The sequence below is a fragment of the Strix uralensis genome, chromosome 3 (genome assembly GCF_047716275.1).
Source record: "Strix uralensis isolate ZFMK-TIS-50842 chromosome 3, bStrUra1, whole genome shotgun sequence".
Lineage (NCBI taxonomy): Eukaryota > Metazoa > Chordata > Aves > Strigiformes > Strigidae > Strix > Strix uralensis.
In genome coordinates, this window is record NC_133974.1 from 30,531,202 (window position 1) to 30,553,263 (window position 22,062).

General features: G+C 35.7%; 1 protein-coding gene across 1 annotated transcript in view; it reads right to left on the reverse strand.

The window, feature by feature from the left end:
• The window catches only part of EYS (eyes shut homolog), a 1,118,553-nt gene that overhangs the window by 531,772 nt on the left and 564,719 nt on the right, over positions 1-22,062 (reverse strand). The window contains exons 27-28 of the mRNA XM_074861787.1: positions 12,153-12,324; positions 11,548-11,626 (exon numbers count right to left, since the gene is read on the reverse strand). Of these exons, the coding sequence (XP_074717888.1) occupies positions 11,548-11,626; positions 12,153-12,324 (251 nt within the window). The remainder of the gene's footprint in view (positions 1-11,547; positions 11,627-12,152; positions 12,325-22,062) is intronic.

The following is a 22,062-nucleotide window of genomic DNA, read 5'->3' on the forward strand; positions in this document are numbered from 1 at the left end:
GAGGTCAGACAAGAAGGAGTGGTAGGTGGTGCTCCAGGCAATCTCCACCAGAGATTCCTCTGAAGCCCCTGGAGAAGACCATTGTGAAGGGGGTTGGCCCCTTCCAGCCCATGGAGGACCACAGTGGAGCAGATATACACACTGTCACGTGTGTGACCACCACGCCAGAGCAGCTTGACGTGCCCCATAGGGAGCTGCAGCCCATGAAGAGTCCACACTGGACCAGGCTCCTGGCAGAAGCTGCAAACCGTGGAGAGGAGCCTGTGCACGAGCATGTTTTCTGGCAGTCGGGGAGGAAAGTGATTTAGTTTTTAATTGACAGTAAACTAAATTAATCTTCCCCAAGTTGAGTCTGTCTTGCCTGTGAAGATAACTGGCGGCCATGACCAATCTCCCTGTTCTTATCTTGATCTAAAAGCTTTTCTTCTTATTTCCTCCCCCTGTTCTGTTGAGGAGGGGGAGTGCAAGAGGGGCTGGGTGGGCATCTGTCAGCCAACCAAAGTTAACTCAACCACACCTGTTTATTCATAGGCTGTAAAACTTTTCTGTCATATCAGAGCAAGTAACCTGTCCAAACTGAGCTGTATTGCCAAGCTTTTTCTGCGGACATCATTGCCCTCTATCTTTTCCCATTGTGTTTTCTAGTTTGTTCCCTTCACAGGCAGCTTCAGTCAAACCAGTGCTGCAGCCATCCATCTCCAAGAAAACCAGAAGGCCAGAAGAGCTGTTCCTCAGGCCTTATCTTGTCAGGCTCTTCCTGTTCTAAAGGGGTTTGTTCCTTCAACTGTAACCACAAAAAAGGAAGATAAGTTCCCCCTATTAATATCAGTTGGGGTGCTCTGCTCATTCCTCACATATCATCACATCTGTAAATGATGCCCAGTACTCACACCTCACAGCATACTAATACTCCTCTTCCTAGTTCATATTTTAAAACACGGACAACTTCAATATGCTCCCTTATAAATAAATTGATTCAACAAAATAGAAATTATACAATTTTAATTATTTGCATAGAGTTTTTATCAAGTTTTCACTTTGCCAACCTGACATACTGTATTCTCATTCAAATATCTTTGGGTTTTCTTGTATTTGATCTCCTTAGAATGAAGCAGGAGGGTTCTCATTCAGTAGGCTTTTTTTTTCTGAGTCTGTTTTTTCTGTGAAGCACACACTTTTCCCATTTTGATCTAACAAGAAATCCTTTGAGTTTATGTGTTGTTAGCACGCAATGACCTTGGAAAAGATTTAAAAGTTGTAACAGACAAGCTATCAACATGAACTCCCATTGCAATGTGATAGAAAAAATTACTAATGCCATCCTTAAGTCTTCAGAGAGAGAAACTGTGACTTACACTTAGACAGGTGATTATTCCTCTTCTTATGGCCAGGGGAAACTGAAATATTGTGCCAAGTTCTAGAATCTGTTTATTATAAAGGATGTCGAAAAACTGAGAATATAAAATGATTTAGGTACTAGATAAAATGCTTTACAGTAAGCTAAGTCTAAGGAAAATAACGTTTAACAGAATTTTTAGGATATAATTTTTTTTCAAAAACGTTATTGCATCATCTATCTCATTTTCACATGATACTGCTGAAAACATAAATAATATATATGGGTTAAAAATGATTAGACAAATTCATGGAGTACAGGTCTGTTTCTAGCTAGTATAAGCAATAATCAGCACAAGTTCTTTGCTATAATAAGGTCCAGATCTCTTGATGGGTCTATGAGTGTTCTTAGATTTAATTTATCACCAAGACAATTGAGAGAGATAATGGCAGTGCACAGTTATTTTCACAAGAGGTATTTTACTTTAAGGAGTATTTTAAATCCCAGAGAAAGTTAGTATCAAACCAACTACCTGGGTTCCAAAATCCATATATATCCAGCTAGAGATAAGGTCGAACTTTACTACTGAGAGCCAGACACTGTAAAACTGTCAAAAGTAGTTGAACTTCCACCTCCTTATGTTTTTAAATAAAGACTGGATGTATCTCTAAAACATATGCTTTAGGCAAACATAAGTTAAATACAAGTATTAGTTTCCACGGGGCTGTAAATGAAAGGAATATACAGATGTCTGGCAGGACATGGTGATTATCTGGCTTTATTTTTACTAAATTATTGTTAAAATACTTATAAGTCATCATTGATTTTCATAACAAGACTATTTAAAAGTCAAGGAAAAATATTAAGATTATGCAACTCTCTTAAGGGTAGGTGTCGTTAAGAATCCTTAGTTCAAACAATGCAAACCAAGACCCACTATAATTACTAGAGCAAAAAAAATTATTTCTTGTTCTTTGAATGTCATGGTGTAGTAAATCTTGTTTGTACTATGAAGAGGATGACTGTCCCTAAAGAGAGCCCACCTGGCATGGCATAGTACACTGGCTCTGCTGACAGGGAATTGTTCTGAAATCTGGACTCTAGCAACTGATCTAGAAAGGCACAGAACTTTGCTCAAGGCATAGGGGTCCCTTATCCTAGTCTGTGGGTCCATACTGACATCTGTCTTTGGAAGTGAGGTCAATCTGCCTACAAAATCCCAGTTTTCTATGTATCATATTATATCATTTACAAAGTCACAATCCAGAGCTTGAAATAATTATGAGGGAACACATTTTAGAAAATAGTGAAAATCCACTTTCTCTACATAACACATCAGTTTAATGTTCTTTCTTTAAACAAAATCTCGAAGTGCATTTTACAAGTTACGATTTTTTTCTCCTTTTCCTACAGAAAGAACTATTTTTCATTAGTCCTCCTTGGAAACTCTGATTAGAAATAAAAAAATTATTTCTAACAACACTTCAAAATCTATTTCAGTAAAAGAGATTCAAGGTTAAAATATTTGTGATGATAGATGTATTTTTATTTAAGCAAAGTTTTGCTTTATATCAAAAAAATGTAATTATAAAGTGGGCTAATTCTGAACATAACTAACTTGTTCAAATCCACTATGAGGGTAAAATAGTCTACGGGAAATATACATAAGCTATTTACAAACCTATCTGGTATACTGGTATGTATGCGGTGCATTATATGGTCTAATTTCCTGTGAATACTTATGATATAAAGCCCCAAGTACCATTTGCTGTTTGATTTCTTTGTAGACAACTATGAAGTGATTAAGAGTAAGGGAAGACTTGAAGCAGAAAAAGGTAGTGGCCTTGAACATCAATTCAGGGAGCAGAAGCAAGCATCCCCATATTTATGAGAAAACGGGATTCTATGTGGAAGTGATTGACTTGTAGAAGCAAACAGAGCTTTAAAACTTGAATTTGATGGAGTTGAAAACAAAGAGGTAAGAAAGGAATTAATAGATAGATACTGCACCACAAAAGAAAGATCTGCTCAAGAGTCATGTTTCCAGTCATTAAATGATAGGACTGAGGGCTGTCCGGGTTTTGGCTGTGCCCCCTCCCAGCTCAAGAAAAATTAACTCTATCCCAGCCAAAACCAGGACAAGGGCGAAATTATTCTCAGGTTAAAAGCGGAAGTTTTTGTGATAAAAAGGAGCCATGTGGTTAAGGGTTTAGATTAGAATTTTAAAAAAGGCAGAAAGGAAAACAATACTGTAAATAAATGCTTTAGAAACTAATTAATGTGTTAAAGCAAGGTTTTGTATGTATGGTATGCATTTGGCTTTTAATGCACCCTGAATCTAGATTTCAAAAAAGTCTAAATTTACAGTATTACATCACAGAAAATGTACAATTTCATAATTTAATGTGATTTCATAGTTATGCAAAACAGTCATAGTTCAGTTCATTAGTTGGAAACTATGTATGTGCATTTCAGTTCCTTTCAAAGATATTTTAACACAGTTTATTTAATTAATCATGAGTGCAACCATCTCATGTAATTATGACTGCTATTAAGAGACCAAAAGGCCTAGGCTTCCTCTGCTAAGTTTAAAATAGCCCTTAGTTTAAACTGTGTGGTTTAAGTGCACTCTTACTTTGGGATAAATCACAATAGTATTGCTACCATGAAAAAGTCTCAGATTTATGTTGAGAAGAATGTTCCAGATCCTTATTTCTGTTTTATGTTTAACAAAACTATAAAGGTATTTTTCGAACTAGTAAAATTATTAATCTATTTTTCTGCATTTTTTTTTTGTTAATATTATCGTATTGGTTAATTATTGACTTCCCAAGGTTTTCTCATTTGGTGGATTAAACATACATACAACATTTTGTGAAATGAACTGGGAAAACTTATTTCTATATTTCAGAATGTTGGTTTTATCCAACATCATTCAATTCAAAATGAGTTCAAAATATTTTGCTTTGAAATTTTGGATTATGGGCACAAGGAGAAGAGAAAAATAATAAAAATAAACTTATTTTTTAGACAACAATACAGAGCAGGAACATACTGGATCGGACCAGTTCTCCATCTGGCCCAGTATGCTGTCTATAACAGTGGCAGAGAGAAAGCCACTTTAGGAAAATCATGTGAAATTCACCACTTTCTACAGTCTATGTCCCATGCATCCTCCCAGCAAGCAGAACTGTCTAATCAGACATGATAAACAGTACTTCCCTGACTGGTTCCTTTATCATTAATTTATGGACCTGTTGTCCATAACTTGTCTAATTTTTTTGAACCTACTAAGAGATCATTTGCCTCTCCAGGCCTCTGTGGCAGCAAGTTCTAGAGGTTCTCTGCTTCCTGTGAAAGAAAGTACTTTTTATATCTTCCAAATGTTTCTCTGATTATTTTCATCACATCCCCCCAGTTCTTTTACTACTGAATTTGGTGAAGATATTTTCCATTTATCTACCACTGTCATAGTTTTGTAAACTTTAATTACATTCCCCTCAGCTTTCTCCTCTCAAAAGGGAATAGTTTCAGCCATTTAAATCTACCCTCACAAGGCAACTATTCAATTCATGTTATTTTTGTTGTCCTCTGTAGCTTCTCTAACTCTACTACATCCTCCTTGAGATGCAAGGTCCAGAACTGTGCACAGCACTCAATATGTGAGCCGACTTGGGTTTTATGTAGCAGTGAAATCATGCCCTCTGTCCTGTTCCCTGTACTCTTCCTGATCATGCCCAGTGTTTTTTTTTCCTATTCTACACTGTAACTGCACGCTGAGACAATGATTTCAGAGAACCGTCAATGATTGCTCCAAGTCTTCCTTTGTGAGTTGTAACTGACAGTTCTGAATTCAGCTGTAGGTTAAGCATTGGGCTATTTTTTTCCTAGAAAAATTATCTTACACCAAAGCTTATCTGCCACTTTTTCGCTCTCTCCATTTTGTGAGGTCCTTCTGGCAGTCTTCAAATGCAGAGAATTCACTGAGCTTCTCTTGCTATGACCTACCTTGTCTGAGTACCCATTTTACACTTTAGCCATCAGGCAATCCCACCAGTTCCCTACCTGGCTTACTGGTTTTGACAGATATGAAGAGCCTTTTACAAGTTAGAGTATCCTTTACAAGGTACTTTTCAATTTGTGTTTTAGCTTTCTCAACTTCCTGCCAACATTTGAACTAATGTGTTTTATGGACTTTTCTGTTCTTCCCATGTGGGCAAGCTTTCCATTTGCTAAACTGCCAATTTTTCCCTGTGACAGACTTAAGTTTCCTCCTTAAGTCATTCAGGGGCTTTGGACCACTTTGTATTCTTGAGTTGTGGCACAAATTTTACTTGGGCTTTTGTGATGGTCCGATGAAACCACAGTTAATGTCTCAACCATCCAATGAAGAACTTTGGCAAAGGAAACTGTTTCTATGGAAACACCAGGGCTGTGCAGGTAATGGTAGGGAGGCTCGGCAAGAGGAGGGTGTCCCAGGAAGTTGGGACCACACTCTTCAGAGTCTAAACTTCCCTATCTTGAGCGACTCTGTGAAGAGCCAATAGAGAGGCTGTTTTCATGATGCGTATGCCAAAAGGAAATGTCAAACAATGGTCACATCTGCAGGGAGGGGGGAGTAACTGCCCAACGACCCCCAAGCCCACCAAGTCATTTCCAGAAGAACGTGAAGGTACAAACTGCTCATGTACCAAAAGCAAGGAGAATTCTAGAAGCATGAACTGCACAATGCCTAATTAGCCTAATGAGTCCAAGGCCCACCTGGAGGAGGGGTAAGGAATTATAAAAGGACACAAGTCAAAGCCCTGGGTGGCTGCACCCCTCCGGAACTGGACCCCTAAGCTGGCTGGACCAACGATAGAACCAGGACTGGTAAAATCTTCCTTTTTGTCTTTCTCTCTCACTCTCTTTTCTTTCTTTCTCCCTTTTTCTCTCCCATTCTTATGCTGTATCCCCGCATATGAGGCAAGGCTTGCTTGGGCATGTTTAAGGCTTACTGGGGTATGTTACAAGATCTGCCACTAGTCAGTGTAAGTTTAATGCCTGTTGCAGAGGTTGCAAAGATTACTAATAAAGTGTCATGCCAATTTTCTGTTGTGAGAGAATAAAAATTGAGTTTTGTGGGAATCCTTGGTGTTGTCTCACCTTAATCCTGATCTGGGAATCGGCAAACCTGAGTCATCATCCTGAGAAATTGGGACGTGACAGCTTTTAACATATTATTTGTTTAATAGCCCCTAGTCTGCTTGTAAAGTTTCTTATGGTTTTGGCTTGCTCTTCTTAAGTTACTTGACAGTGCGCCTCATTTTTACATAGTTTCCTTTCCTGAAATTGAATGTCTGCTGGATTTATTTGGCATGCTCCCTCATGCTACAGTCATAAACCTAGCTGTATTATAGTCAGTAATAGACATAATATCTGTCATTAACACCTCTTGAGCCAGATGCTGGTCTTTTCAGAGGCATGCTGAACATTAGACATGTACAGATTTTATGTTCTGTCACTCTTAAATAGTGCTCTTCTATACTTGTCAGCATTTCCCAAGCATCTAGTTTAAATATTCCCCTACCACCATTTTAATTTTTATTCAATAGCCTGGTTCCATGATGATAAAGGTGCAATCCATTCTTGTAAAGGTTCCTCCAATTTCAAAAGGGTTCAGTTTTCAAATGCATTTGAATTGCTTTTGTCTATACAGCGTATTATTTATGTACTGGGATTGAATCTATGTATGCCTCTCAGGTCTCACGTGGAACTGGCAGTTTTTCAAAGAAAGCTAGATGCATGTCTTAGACTTCAGTTACCTGCCCAGACTGAATTTATAACCTCAAGAACATCCCTCTTACACTTTCCTCCATTACTGGTTATCAACACAGGTCACATTTAATTGCTCCTTTCCAGTACGCTGAAGTAATGTCTCTAGAAATATTGTGACTTCTATCTTCCCCTATATAAAGCAGGTTACTTTGTATCCAAGGCTTCTTGTTACTTATGACCCTAATAATTGAATACTCCTGGTTTTTAAGATACTCTCTGTTGCTAGAGCATCTTTGATGCAAGAGCATACTGTGTTATCAGTTGATAGGCTTTTCCTGTGTAAGAGATCAGAAATACGTCTATCAGTGGAATTTCCTCAGACAGCTTACCACTTTGGAGGTGAAACTCCTCTGCAACATTCTTGCAGGTCTTATCCATTTCCCTACTCCTCCAATTTATATTCTCTTTTTATCTATTACTTCTCCATATAATAGAATCTCCAATTCAGCCACTCTTACTTAAAATAAAATTTATTATCTCAGGGCCAGAAGGTCCCTAAAGTATTACATACACTGAAATTGTCCCATGGGTGGGTAATCACAGATATTGTGCTTTGCAGAATAAAGTGGGTATCTCCCTCTTGTCCTGTAGATTTACCTATCTGCGTCTTGAGCATAAACTACATATTTTCTGGAAGTTTACATTAGTTTAGTTTCTTTCAAAAAACTACTTACATTAATCAACCCTCTTTAAACTAGTTAACAATAGGTAAAAATACCTGAGAGTGTGAAGTAGTCTCACACAGGCACAAACAAGAGCATCCAGATCATCTGAGGCTCTTTGTTCCTTCACCAATGTTTGCCATACACACATATGCTACACGTATACGGGGAGTATACTGGTGAGGGGATTCTACTCTCTGGCTTACCTATTATAGTCCATTAAGACTCAGTCACCACAGTCGGTGGAGTCCAGACTCACTAATGAAATGCAGATATCCTTTTCAAAATCAGCTGAACAGCTCTGCAGATCTCACTGAATATTCACTAGACTTTCATTGACTATAATAAGTGCATAGACAACTAGCTTTCACAAAGACACCTTGGGTTAGGCAAGCTGAATCCTACTGTTCTTCCCAGTCAAATCACAGATAATTATATGTCTGTCAAGTCTCATGTCTTTTGTGCAAACTGGCAAGTCCTGCTGAATAATTGCTTATTTGCTTGGACTAGCATAATTTTGTTCTCTGATTCCACATGTGCATCAGCTGTGGTGCCTTTGTGTTGAAAATTAGTTGGTTTTCCTGATTTCCCCCTTGTTTGTGTCTTTTATGAAAATAGAGAGAAAAGATCAGTAAAACCAGACAAAATAAAATAATTCTAGGATGCAGGCTGATCACAGCTTTCCATTAGATAAAAGCAGAAGCATCAACAAGTTGAATGTCAAAGGAAATCGTGTGTATTGCAACTAATTCATGTAGTGCAAATATTTTTCCTCTCTTTCTTGAATGAAATTCATAAATGAGAAAACAATGAAAACTGTAGTAGATAGGGAAGTTCCAATATCCACATTCTTTATTAGATATGCAAAAGTTATAGGCTATATCTATACAGATATAAAGTGCTTATTTTTTTCCTAAAAGTATTAGACAACCTGAGAAAGTCTTGAAGTGTTTATTCTTGCAAACTATATCGCAACACGTGTAGAGGATGAAAAAATCTGTGATGAAAAATCAAAAAAACCCCCAAGTATGTCTAGTGAAATATATATGTACACATAAATATATTTTAAATTGGTTATTTGAATCAGCTTAGTTGCTGACCTTGCCTGGCTGTGCAATGCCCACCTAGCCACTCTCTCACTCTCCCTACTCAACAGGACAAGGGAAGAAAATAAGATGACAAAGTTCATGGGTTGATAAGGACAGAGAGATCACTTACCAATTATTGTCACAGGCAAAACAGACTCCACTCGGGGAAAATTAATTTAAGTTATTACCAATTAGAAATAGACTTTTGGACAGTGAGAAACAAAGACAAAACCTAAAATCACTCCCCCTCCCTCTTTCTCCCAGGATTAACTTTACTCCTCCGTTCCTAATGCTTCTACCTTCTCCTTTCACCCTGAGCAGTGCAGGGGGAATGGGGGTTGCTGTCAGTTTGTAACAGCTCCTCTGCTCCTTCTTCCTCCTCACACCTTTCCCCTGCTTCAGTGACAGTCCCCTCCAAAGGCTGCAGTCCTACAGGGTAAGACTGCTCGTGCATGGGCTCCTCTCCAGAGGCCCTGCCCAGAGCCTGCTCCTGTGTGGGGCTGTGTGGGCACTCCATGGGCTGCAGTTCAGGGCATATCCACACGCTGTAGCATGGGGTCCTCCACGGGCTGCAGTGTGGTTATCTGCCCTGGCATGGTCCTCTCCATGGACGACAGGGAAATACCCGCTCCACTATGGTTATCTCCAGGGGCTGCAGTGAAATCTCTGCTCCAGCACCTGGAGCATCTCCTCCCCCTCCTTCGCTGAAAAAACCTGTCTTCCAGGTTTTTCTCACACTTTTTTTCCTCACTCCTCTCTCTGCTGGGCAGTGTTTTTTACTTTTCTTAAGCATGTTCCTGCAGAGGTGCCACTATCTCGGGTGAGGGGCTCAGGATGTGTCCAGCACAGGGTAGCTGCTGGCCTCGTCTCACAGAGGCCACCGCTGCAGCCCTCCTTCTAAACAAAACCTTGGCACCTACACCCAATGCAGTTGCACAAACCTTAATACAAAGAAATGTATCTTCAAGTGAAGAAAATATTGAAGTATATTTACCTGTATTAATTCCTGATTATTTTTTTAAACAAAGGATCTGGCTGATGTCAATCTAGAGAAAAACAATTCTTGAGCATGAGCCTACCATGATTATCCAGATGTGCACACTACACAGTCAGAAAGCCTTGTTGATTACTGGAAGACTTGCATAGGCATGATATATGTCTGAGCAGGATGAATGCAGCCTTAGAGCCTTTAAAAATATGACACCTGCAGCACAGTCTAATCTGAGAATCACATTGCATGCAAATAGAATGAGTATCAAAGAATGAAGCCATCACTCTGATAGACTTATCTGTCAAATGTATATGTATATTGTTTCTTTCTGTGAATTTCTAATCTATGCATTTTCAAACACCTCAGTATGAAATGTGGTTATCTTTTGAATATGATTTTATGCAGTTGTCTACAGGTCATTTAATCTCTCATTCACTTAAAATGGAGGAAAGTGTAAATCATGGATGTTGCTAGAGAAAATATTGCCCAAGGGTACTCTGTATTAGTGTTGGCAACAGCTGATAATCATACAGATTTGCGATACCATATCATGATGTGCACTCTGTTGAGATGAATCACTTATTTTCTGAATTCTTTCTGTAAAGGAAGTTGGAAGATAATATTCCAGCCAGATTTACTCCTTGTGTGAGACTGTCATGCACTTTCAACAGAAAAGTTGTAGACCATACTTCCTTTATGTAATATGAGGTGGTTTTAGTTATCTAGTACTTTTAGCTATATATAAAATATCATTAAAGGTCCCTACAGACATACAGAAGTTGAAAATAAGTTTGGATAACATTTTGGCGTGTGTTTTTGACAATTCAGAAGCACAATATCAGAAGCCAGATAGCTCAAAGGGAGGCAGATCTCATGCCAGACTTTCTCATGAAACCGAATGTATTTAAAAGGATCATATCCCAAGATCTGATTAAACTCTTTTTGGCACAAAACCTGAAAAAGTCTAAATCAGCTCAATACTTTCCCCAAAGTACGGCCAACATTGAAAGGGCCGTTCATTGTTATGCCAGGTGTAGTCACCTTCTACAAGTTGGTTTGTTGACCATGGTTAGCTTCATGGCACAGACTCGCACATACAGATGCCTTCTTACCCACAGCCATTCCCCATGATAATGCAAAAATATTCTTGAACTTAAGAGGAGGAAATGGGCATTGTATTTATATGCCACAGTTTTATATCACAGAATTCTACAATTACTTGGATTTTTAAATTTTAAACATGAGTCATGCCTACTTTCAGTGTAGAACATTGCACCTTGAGGTTTACTATTCAAATATACAGTTAAGCTACAGCAAATGGGGCTTACAATGCAAATTAGGTAGTTATGTCATCCATGCTTAACTGAGGGATAAATGTTTTTCAGGTAATGTTGGCTTAGCTTGCTGTGGCTTTTCAGATTTATCATTCACACTTCACCCTTACTGTTCTTTAGACATTTTCTCAATCGTCTTTTTTTTCATGCAGTTTCATGTAAGTAACAAATAATGAGCCTTTCAGATGGATTTGAAACAACTGAATTTGTCATGTATTTTCAACTAAATGACCTGTTCAGAAGTTGCTTAAATAAGAATGAGTTTCAAGTGGCATATTACCCTGTATCCTGTAATTAAAAAAAAAATTTGAAGACATACATTAATATTTATCTCACATCTTGAGCCAGTCCATCCCGATTCACAAGAACATTGATATCCATCAATGAGATCTATACATCTGAAATACAAAATAGTGTTATTCAGATGAAGCTATGTAATTCTAGATTCAGCACTAGTAGTATCATTCCAAACATTTAAAAATAGTGATCTGATGTAAACTACTAAAATCTATGGCACTTTCAATTAGTTTTAATAATAGGTTTTGTATGTGTATATTATGGGTGCTGAGGGGTTTTATAAGGATACTGAAAGTCATATTAAAAGATGTCTTCCGATTTCAACCTGTTGGCATGTAACAACTAAAGATTCACTTTTAAGTATATTAAACTGCAATTAATCCACATGTACTGAAAACTGGTTTATGCTAATGAACAAAAATGAAAGAGGAACTGAGATAATGTAACAGTATATTACATTAGCTTAAGCAGGCAACATCTGTCATCTGTGAGTGTGCTTGTACTCTTACTTTATGGAAGAACATAATTAAAAGTATATTTATCAACCTTCTCATATCATTAAATCTTAAATATTGCTAGTTAGGTACATTATCCTGGAGATAATAATAGTTAAATAAAAATAGCTACCTTCCATGAAGACAAGGATCTGGCAAGCACTCATTAACATTTATCTCGCAGTTTGTTCCAATAAAGCCTCTCCTACAGTGACACTTATAGGAACTGATGTCATCAATGCAACTTCCATTATTGAGGCAAGGAGTAGACATACATTCATCTGTATTTACTTCACATCTATCACCTGTGTAAAAACCAGAAGATATGACTAAGCTTTAAATTCTAAACTCAAACCAACTAACAGTTATTTATTAATATTAATAATTCCACAAAAACTGTTTTTGTTTACATATATTATTTATATAGTTCATTATATTTCTCAATAAAGAGTATCCCATTAGATTTACCTATAGGTGTAAATGCCAAAACCGATTTATATTGCAGTGTGTTATAATGATAACATCTGTAATTGTGGCAAGGCAAGAAGGCTTTGAGGGTCAACCTGCAAGCAAAATAGTTAAATGGAAAAACTGAAATATCAAGAGGAATTTTTGTAAGCAGTTATTAGAAAGATGAATAGAACAGGTTTCCTATAAGAGGAATACAGAAATAAAATGATACATGTCTTGCTGATGATCTAACTGTAATACTTATTTTCTCAAAATGAAATTAAAATGCAGGGGCTTTCAATAAATGATGCAAGACGTAAAATTCCTTGAAAACTTTTTGAAGACATTTATTATGAGATATGGTGGTACACTTTTCTTCTTGTAATTTTCCTGCAAATTAGTGCCACACATCTTCCATCTAAACATCTCAAAATACTTTGCAAAATACTAATTGGCAACCAATACATACGTAGGTCTCTTGTAGGCAGCTAAGCTTCACACAGCCACTTGTCCACCCCCCCATGGGATGGGGGAGAGAAACAAAAGGGTAAGAATGAGAAAACTCATGAGTTGAGACAAAGACAGTTTAATAAGAAAAGCAAATGCTGCACACGCAAGCAAAGCAAAACAAGGAAGTCATTCATTACTTCCTATCGGCAGGCAGGTGTTCAGCCATCTCCAGGACAGCAGGGCTACATCACGCATAACAGTTACTTGAGAAGACAAATGCCGTAACTCTGAACATCCCCCCTTCCTCCTTCTTCCCCAGTTTTATATGCTGAGCATGATGCTACCTGGTATGGGATATCCCTTTGGTCAGTTGGGGTCAGCTGTCCCAGCTCTGTCCCTTCCCAATTTCTTGTGCATCCCCAGCCCACTCACTGTTGGGGTGGGGTGAGAAGCAGAAAAGGCCTTGACTCTGTGTAAGCACTGCTCAGCAATAATGAAAACGTCTCTGTATTATCAACACTGTTTTCAGCACAAATCCAAAACATAGTCCCATACAAACCACTATGAAGAAATTTAGCTCTACTCCAGCCAAAATCAGTACACTAGGGATAATACAAGAACACTCTCCTGATTTTTCAGGTGTGTGGGCCAGGGAAGGTGTGGAGGAGAAAAAAATAATGCTTAAGGCAAAAGGTCCTCCTCTGGAGCACATAAAGTGTTCAGAACCTACAAGTTACACCAGTTCTTCTGGCTCTCCATTTCACAGTAAAAGTGAAAGTAATTTCTTGCCTTTCTGTAATGAGGTATTTACTTAAGTATCACAGTCTCAACTCAAACCCACCTATTTTATACACAAATGTGAAGAGTAAAAGAAAAGTTCCTTAACTTTTTATCATTGCTAGACATCCAGCTACTGTCAGCTTTATACAGGAAGGAATTCATAGCAAAGAAGCGCAGAGATACCCTAACCTTTATCTAGTCCATGTGTGAATATACAACTAAAGATCAAAATCAGGCATTTGCAATAAATCTATTAACATGCTACAAATAGAGTTACTTTAAGATTATGGGAAATATTTTTACCTAGTGAAGATCAATAGTGAAATATTCACATTAAAACGAATGTTAGGTATGCAAAAATATTGTATGCGTTTGAGGAAATTGCTTTTTTTCACAATATACTCTCAGTCTCCTAATTGAGTCAAAGAGAATAAAACAACATTCCAGATTCTGTTTTGGAGTCTGTGGCCTCAGCCCCAGCAGCCCTAGAGCACTGGTGTCACGCTCTAGCAAAAAATGCATGACAGGAGATTGGACTTGGCAAGTACCCCCAGGAAAATGAGCTGAGAGGGACTGCTGTACAATTCTGTATTTGACCAGATCCTGGCACAGTGCTAAGCTATATATTGGTACAAATTAGAAGACAGTTCTGAAACCTGTTTAACCCCCATTCCATACAAGCATTTAGCAAACAGCTCTGATCGTTCTTGCTCCTTGGACACACTCGCCAATTTAGTGTTACAATCTCTGGATCACTGGTGTCTTATTTGATATCACTACATGTAAGAACTTAAAACTTTCAGAAATAGTTTGTGAATGTATTGCCAAAACTTAAATTCAGGAACAGAGAATCCAAGTTAATCTGTTCTGTTATAGAAGATCTACCCATCAAAGAGGCAATTCTCCTTGTAAGTCAGCATTAGGAAAGAAGATTTTTAACCTGCTCTTATCAAGGAATGCTTCAAAAGCATTGGCAGGATGGCAGTACAACACAATAATATACTTTGACATCACTTTACTTGCAACTCTAAAGGTAAATATTTTTATCGTATCTGAATGGTGAGGCCATCTCTCTAACATTGTATTTCTATTCTACACCATTATAAAAAACAAGATGATTTCATGATTGTAGATCTTTTGATTTTCTTGGTCCATTTAGCAAAGACTGTGAGTTTTAAAATGTGATAGTCCCATAGTTATGTTTTTCTTGGTAAATGAGTAATGCCAATCTTTGCTGTATTTTGACTCAGTTATACCTTCACTCCTATCTTTTCAATACTGCTGATTAGAAATGGTATCAGCTTCCCATGCAAACAAAAAGGTCTGTTCTCCTAAGAAGTGTTACTAACTTAAATTTACCGAATTAGTGAGAGGACATATTAATTAAATGAGTAGCATTAATGTACACAGACCACTGTTGTTTTTGTACTATGTACTCTTATAAAATAATACTTTTAAAACCTCACTTTCCTAGTTAATCACACACGTTACTTAGGAGGTGTAAATCTGTATTTTAGGAGTTAAATGTTCTCAGTTCAAATTTTGTAATTTCCTTTTGCTAATGAGATATATGTGAAACCAATAATAAATAAAAAATTAGTTTTAGTTTTTTATTAGTTTTAAAGTCAGGTATTTCTGATCTTGAAGGAAGCAAACCCTAGAATAGCTCTTTTCAGTTTTTAATTTTATTATTTAAAATACTTTGCTTCATAAATAAACCATTGCCATTCATTCCTACTGCTACCTTTCACTGCTGCTGTTTTCTATCCTCTGCATAGGTGTAATACATCCACTAAAGGAAATAAACCTGTAATCAAATTACATTTTATTTACAAAAAATAGTATATTGCTAGTAAGATATTTAAATATTAGTTCAGCAGTATACCAGTAGCATATTCCAAAATCATCTAATGAAATTTGATTTGAATATAATCAACCTATTAGAAGCTTGGCTGAGATACTTCAGTGGCTGCAGCCTTTCATTTGAAGAGGTTGACACATATTGATATATTGATTCTGAAAGACAGATTATATGTTAAAGTAATCATTGATAATTATTCCATATTCACATGTGTTTGTATTACTATGTTATCTATTGAGAAAGGAAAAATTATGGTTCCTTTAGATGATTAGTATCTTGTAATTAAATAGATTCTGTTTTACATTTCTGACCTACTCTTATTTATGCTACATTGATCTACTACCTCAACACCATTGAATAAATTTTTCCCTGAACAGCTCAGTGAATGCAATGGCAAGGCACTGAAAATCCATTACTTGATTGTGGGAAAGAAGACTCAGTGCATAAATTTAATGTGTCAATAAATGATTACAAAAATTACATTTCATAAGACAAGACATATTGGGAAAATCGTATTTCGTATCTTACTTTCACTCCTAGAAAAAAGCTATCAATTATAACCTTGGATAGTTTTAAAAACAGGGGTTATTGCAGTCTTCCTTTTTTTTAAAAAAAAAAAAAAAAAGTATTTAGAATTACATACTCGGAATTACCAAGTAGTGGAGAAATATTCAAAATGTACCTTGTATAAAGAAATTTTCCTCTTCCGTGACTTGAAGACTTAAACTAGATATGACTTAATATATTTAATAGTCACAATAAAAAAGAACATGTCAGTAAAATGCCATAGAACTGCAATAAAATCTGCAACAGCTCTTAAAAGAAAACAAAATTAATAGGCTACTTCCACTGAAGTTCCCAAACACTTGTTTAGTTGATTTGGAAAAAAAGAGTAATGAATTCAGTAAAATTCTGATCAAAATGTCAAATTATAACTAGTCAGACATATTGTTAATGCAAATAAACGGTTCTTTCCTGTATGGTCTCATGCCTTTTGTAAAGGCCTGCATACTTCTTTAAAAATCCAGTAAAATATTCATAATGAATTAATGAAAAGAATAAAGCCTCAGAATAGCTACATAAATTGAAGAAAGTAACTATTTTTAGTATTCTAAACAGGGTATTCTTATTCAAAATTAAAAACTTGTAAAATTATTTTTCTACAAATATGTAATTTTGTGGAAATGACAGTGGGCAAAATGTCTCTGCCCATTCCTCAGTTTCTATGTGGCAGTGAAGAGAGCAGAATTCAGATACTATTGTGTTAGGGAAGTCAGAGTGTAATACATTCCACCTAATTTTAATTATTTTAAAATTAAGCAGCTACTTTAAGATATGTGTCTAAACTCGCTTGACAATGGATAGAGAGAAGAAGCTTCAAAGAGTGACCTGTATCATGTCTTGGACACTGCTTATTTTGAATGTCCTAGCAGTGGCAGTGACTGCAGAAGGAAATTAAATTAGTAATTTGGACTAGCTGCCTAGTTTTTAGAGGACTAAAATTAGGGGAAAATAAGCCTATTCCTTGTATCAGCTGTAAAGATCATCATACATGTAATGCAGCTTGCTCCACATTTTCTAAATCTACATTTGTGTGTGTGTGTGTGTTGTGTATAGAAGTTTTTGGAATACCAGCATGAGTCCTGAAATAATATTACCTTTTTGTTCTCAGCCCCAGTTCTCCCACTCCTTAAAGTTCAGTGACAACATATGACAGTAGACTTCCTTTATTTCTGTCCAAATACTGTGAAATCCTGTCTATCACCCTTCAAGGCAATCTTTGCTTAAGAGAATGCTTAATGTCACAAAGGGTCTGTAACCTCCAGGTCTATCTGAATTACACGAATCAAAATCCATGAAGTAATGTTCAGGCAGGGATTAACATTGGAAGCTAGAAAAATACAACTTTGTGATTAGTTTCTTTAAAAAACAGGTATCATGAGAAATAATCAAGATTAGATTCTGCCAAGAAAGACTGAATCTGATGAAAAGAACAGAAATGCCTTGTAGTGGTATCTTCATATTCTGCCCTTACTAGCAAAACTTTAGCAATATTAATAGGCAAAACAGACTTTTAGTCCTGCCAGTGTTAAAAGTTTCAGACATATGTAAAGAGTAAAAGTCCATTTTGTCATTTCCACCCTAAAAGGAATTTGTAAGATTTGCTGTGAATACAGACTATAATCATTACAGTAATTATTGATACAATAGACTTAAAGATGAAAACGAATACATGAAACACTGGGAAAATAACTAAATAAAAAAGAACTAAATAGAAATAATGTAATATTGAAGTATTTTCTAACAAGAAAATGACTTAATAGTAGAAGCTAGTTCAAATGTTCTTGCCAAAATGCACTAACTCAAAATAGTTTTGGTCGTGTTTATAAAAAACAATTTACATTCAGATGCTAAAATGTCTTCTTTAAATTCAAGACCCATATTCTAATACCCTCTGAACAAATCAGGACAAATTATGCCTGGCATTAATCCCTTACCATCAATGGATTAATCCTTTTGATATGAATAAACAATTTCATTTAAATTAGTTGCAAGAGCAAATTGTACTAAATTTTTAATTTGTCATATTGTAGACACAAAAAGGCTGGCAATCGTTCATGATGGTAACCTAGACAGTCTCATTCTCTTTCAATGTGACTGTCATTAATTTGAAATCTGACTTCTTTTTCAATCCTTGTTTAAAGTATGAAAACTTTTAATAAAAATAGTCTTGCTGTATTAGAATCATTATAATACAACCAAACATTCTGAAAAGTTAGTGTGAGAGACAGTCTATAATACCACAGAATGAGCACTTTACTTAAAACATTGTCTGTAAATTGTTTCATAGCTCTGACTGTGTCAGATGTATTACTGGGCTGAGGACACCTCTTGGAGCTCTGCTTTACAGATTGTACTTACCATGCTAGAAATAATGCCTCCATGCACCAAAGAAAGGGAAAAGTACCTCACACATACCATGTTTGGGGGATTATTGATATTGATGGTAACCTGGGGGCTCTACTGCATGTCAGAGTGATGCAGAAAGTGAAGAAATCCCATAGATGTGAGAAGACGAGTATGGAGTAATAATAATGACACTAAGATGAAAAGGAGACAGCTTTTCTCCTACTCCTTCAAATCACCCATTCATGGGAAGAATCAGTCTGTCTCATCCCTTAATAAAGAAAACTCAGCAGCCTTTTCCAATGTCCTTTTTATGTTCAACTTATTTCATTAATAGGGGACGCCTCAGACTTTGTTGGAACTAGTTCATTTGCATGATTCTGCATCTACATCCCAATCTAGAGATTGTCATATCTTCCATCAAGACTTTCATCTTTTCAACTGTAAACCCAAATAAGAAATTACCCTTCTCTGCCTTCAAGGATTTTTCTTACCAACTTCAGATCCAACCTAGAATCTTTCCCTCTTCTGATCACTGGGCATTTGTTCTCACCCTTCTGTTAAAAAAATGATTATGTTTTTGCATTTCTTCCCTCAGAAACACATCCCCCAACATCCAACCAAGTTTTTGCAAGCTGTAATGTACCTAACAAGCTGAAAAATCAGACAGACCTGATCCTATAAGTATCTTGGCACAGGAAAGGAGGAAGCTTGAAATGGCAGTGGGTCCTAATTTTTTTTTTTTTTTTTTAAACTCTCCTAGTAGCAAAACTTGAGCTCCTCAGGAGCTCTTTCCTTTCAACAGAATAGGGCTGAAAGCAGACACTGGGAACATAAGAACAGACATACAACAAACACCTCGGACTTATGTGTGATCTCTGAGATGCACAAGCATTCTTAGTTATGCTTTCTCTTTAAGCTTTCATTCCATTACTAACAACTCTGAAGTTTTTCTACATATTTTTTCATTTTACCTATGACTGATGCTCTCATGACAAGTTCTGTAGTCTATGCAATGTATATAATGATTTACTTATCTTAAAATAATTCAGCTATTCAGCTTCATTACTTTTAGACAAGTTTTGGTTATTTTTTATACTGCCTGCATATAACTTAGAAATTTTTTAATTTTTTAGACAGTAAATAACTTTTTTTTTAAAAAGAGATTTCTGTGATAATCTCTAGATCCTCCTTTCTTGATAAGTACTTTCACAACATTTTGTATTCGGATGTTTTTATGATTATGTGTTACATTTTTGAAAGTAAAAATATTATGATTTTTGAAAAGATAGTATATATTCTGTTATTTTTACTTCTTATTAGACTTACAAGAACATATATTAGAACTGATACATATATTTTTTAAAAATATATAAAACATCTATATACTAAATATAAAATTATTTGATTGCTAGGGCTAAAGGAAGATAGTAATTTATAGACCTCTTCAGTTCTTTTTTTTCTAGGAGACGCATAAAGAGATTTGAGTGCTCTTTCAGGAGATTAAAAATTGGGGATATTAATTTGTGATAAGTGGCTGGTATGAAAAGAGAAGAAAAGGAAGAAGCACAGAATTTTCTGTAAGAATGAAGTCAAAGACACTACCTAGAAAAGAAAAACAAATGCATGGTAAAAAAATATACGTTGTTGAGGGTGTACCTGAAAATGGAACAGTAAATTAGCATGGTATACTAATTTATACATGATATAGGAAAAAAAAATGTAGGTCCTAGTAACTGGAAATTTTATATCCAGTTGAAAAGAGCCAGAACTGAGAGAAAAGGAGAGATATCCTTTTAGAATCAGTCAGCGACACCTAGTTCTTATCTTGTTGAAGTCAATTTTAGTATCAACTATTATGATAAGACTATTGACAACTACTTGTGACCATTCCATGAGATGTCATTATAGATAGATGTTAATAAAAAGATCAATTAATAGATTTATCATATGGATGTATCAGATGGACATTAATGTATAACCAATAATGAAGCCAATTATATAGATGAAAAAATATTGTATAGCATAAGTCTAATGAATAAAAATATTGCTCAACTTAAACATGAGTGAAAATACTACAAACCATATTGCAGAACATATTTGAGTTACAGAAAAAAAATAACTCATTTGTTAAATAATTTCAGCATCAGAGTGTCAAATCCCAAAAGAAGTAGACAATAAGATACAACAATATTTTCTAACATGCCTGTGTATCACAGAAATTGTGAATAATAATGGTAATGCTTGTGAAAAATTTCTACATTTGTAGATGAATTTAAGGTCCTAGTACCATACTTATATGAGCTTATATGGGCTTAGTGGCTTTTTTAAACTCAGAATTTTTTAAAAATCACCATTCATCATTAATGATATAACTCCAAGAAATATATAACTGTAGACAAGTATACATTATGAACAGAAGTTGTGGAAAAACACTAGAATATGATGCTTAACACTGGTAGTTATTTACAGCTTAAAAATCTTAATTTAAACAGATAGAAAATATGTATTCAAACATGGTCCGTCTTCACCAGGATCAAGAATGGTAACTGATCATTCTCAGCTGACTATTTGCACCACAGAAAAAACCAAGAAGATAATACAGAGCAAAAAATATATCAGCTGAGCTATCTGGGATCAAAAGCAATGTAAAGAGAAACTGGTGTATGGAAAAGTAATGTAATAGCATCTCATAATTAAAGCAAAAACAAGCTGGGATGAGTACTAGGTTAAAAATTCGGGTATTTTACCTATTACAGGAAGATGTGGAAGATACATCTTGAAAAAATATGGTATGTAGTAACTTCTACCAGCTATAAATTTATTTCCATGGCTTTTGAAATATCTCCTATAATAAATACTTTTTCTGAATACACATATATACAAAATCACATTGTAAATAAATGCTTCAGTCTCCTTAAAGGAGATTTTTCAGCAGAATGTCTTTCATATCTGATAAATTAACTTTGATACAATATGCCCCAATTGCCATATTCTAAAATAACCCTCCTACAAATCTAGAAATATGTTGCCTCTTAAAATGAGTAACTGTCCACAAAGAACTAGTACTCATTTTGCCACAGTGACATTAATCTTGTGAACAGCAAAAGGTCCTTTTAACATCATGTTAATATTGCCTTTCAGTCTGTTATGAGTAAATAAGCTGTAACAAAAGTTTCCTAAGTATGCTGCATGAAAAACTGCGTGATGAGGCTGCTGAGCTTGTTTTTGTTGATTTCATCTTAAGAAAGATTTATTATAGCATAGTGACTAATACAAGAGATTTAGATTTTCTATTTCTATTGTATTTTGTGTCAGTAATAGATTTATGTCAGGCAGTTATTTCACTTTCCTTATATCAAGTCAAGTTAAATTGGTGCTGATGAGACTACAGAAAATTTGAGTGGTTGAAAACTATTTTGAAGTAATTTTTTTTTTTCTTTGTTTAGACAAGGTTTGATTTCCAGTCTGGATGGGAAAGCAAAGAGAACTTTACAAGATAAAATTAGACCATAGTAAACAAAGTAATTAAGACAAATACAGATTAATTTTCTTGGTGTAAAACTTTGAAGATATTTGTTTTCATTAAATATCA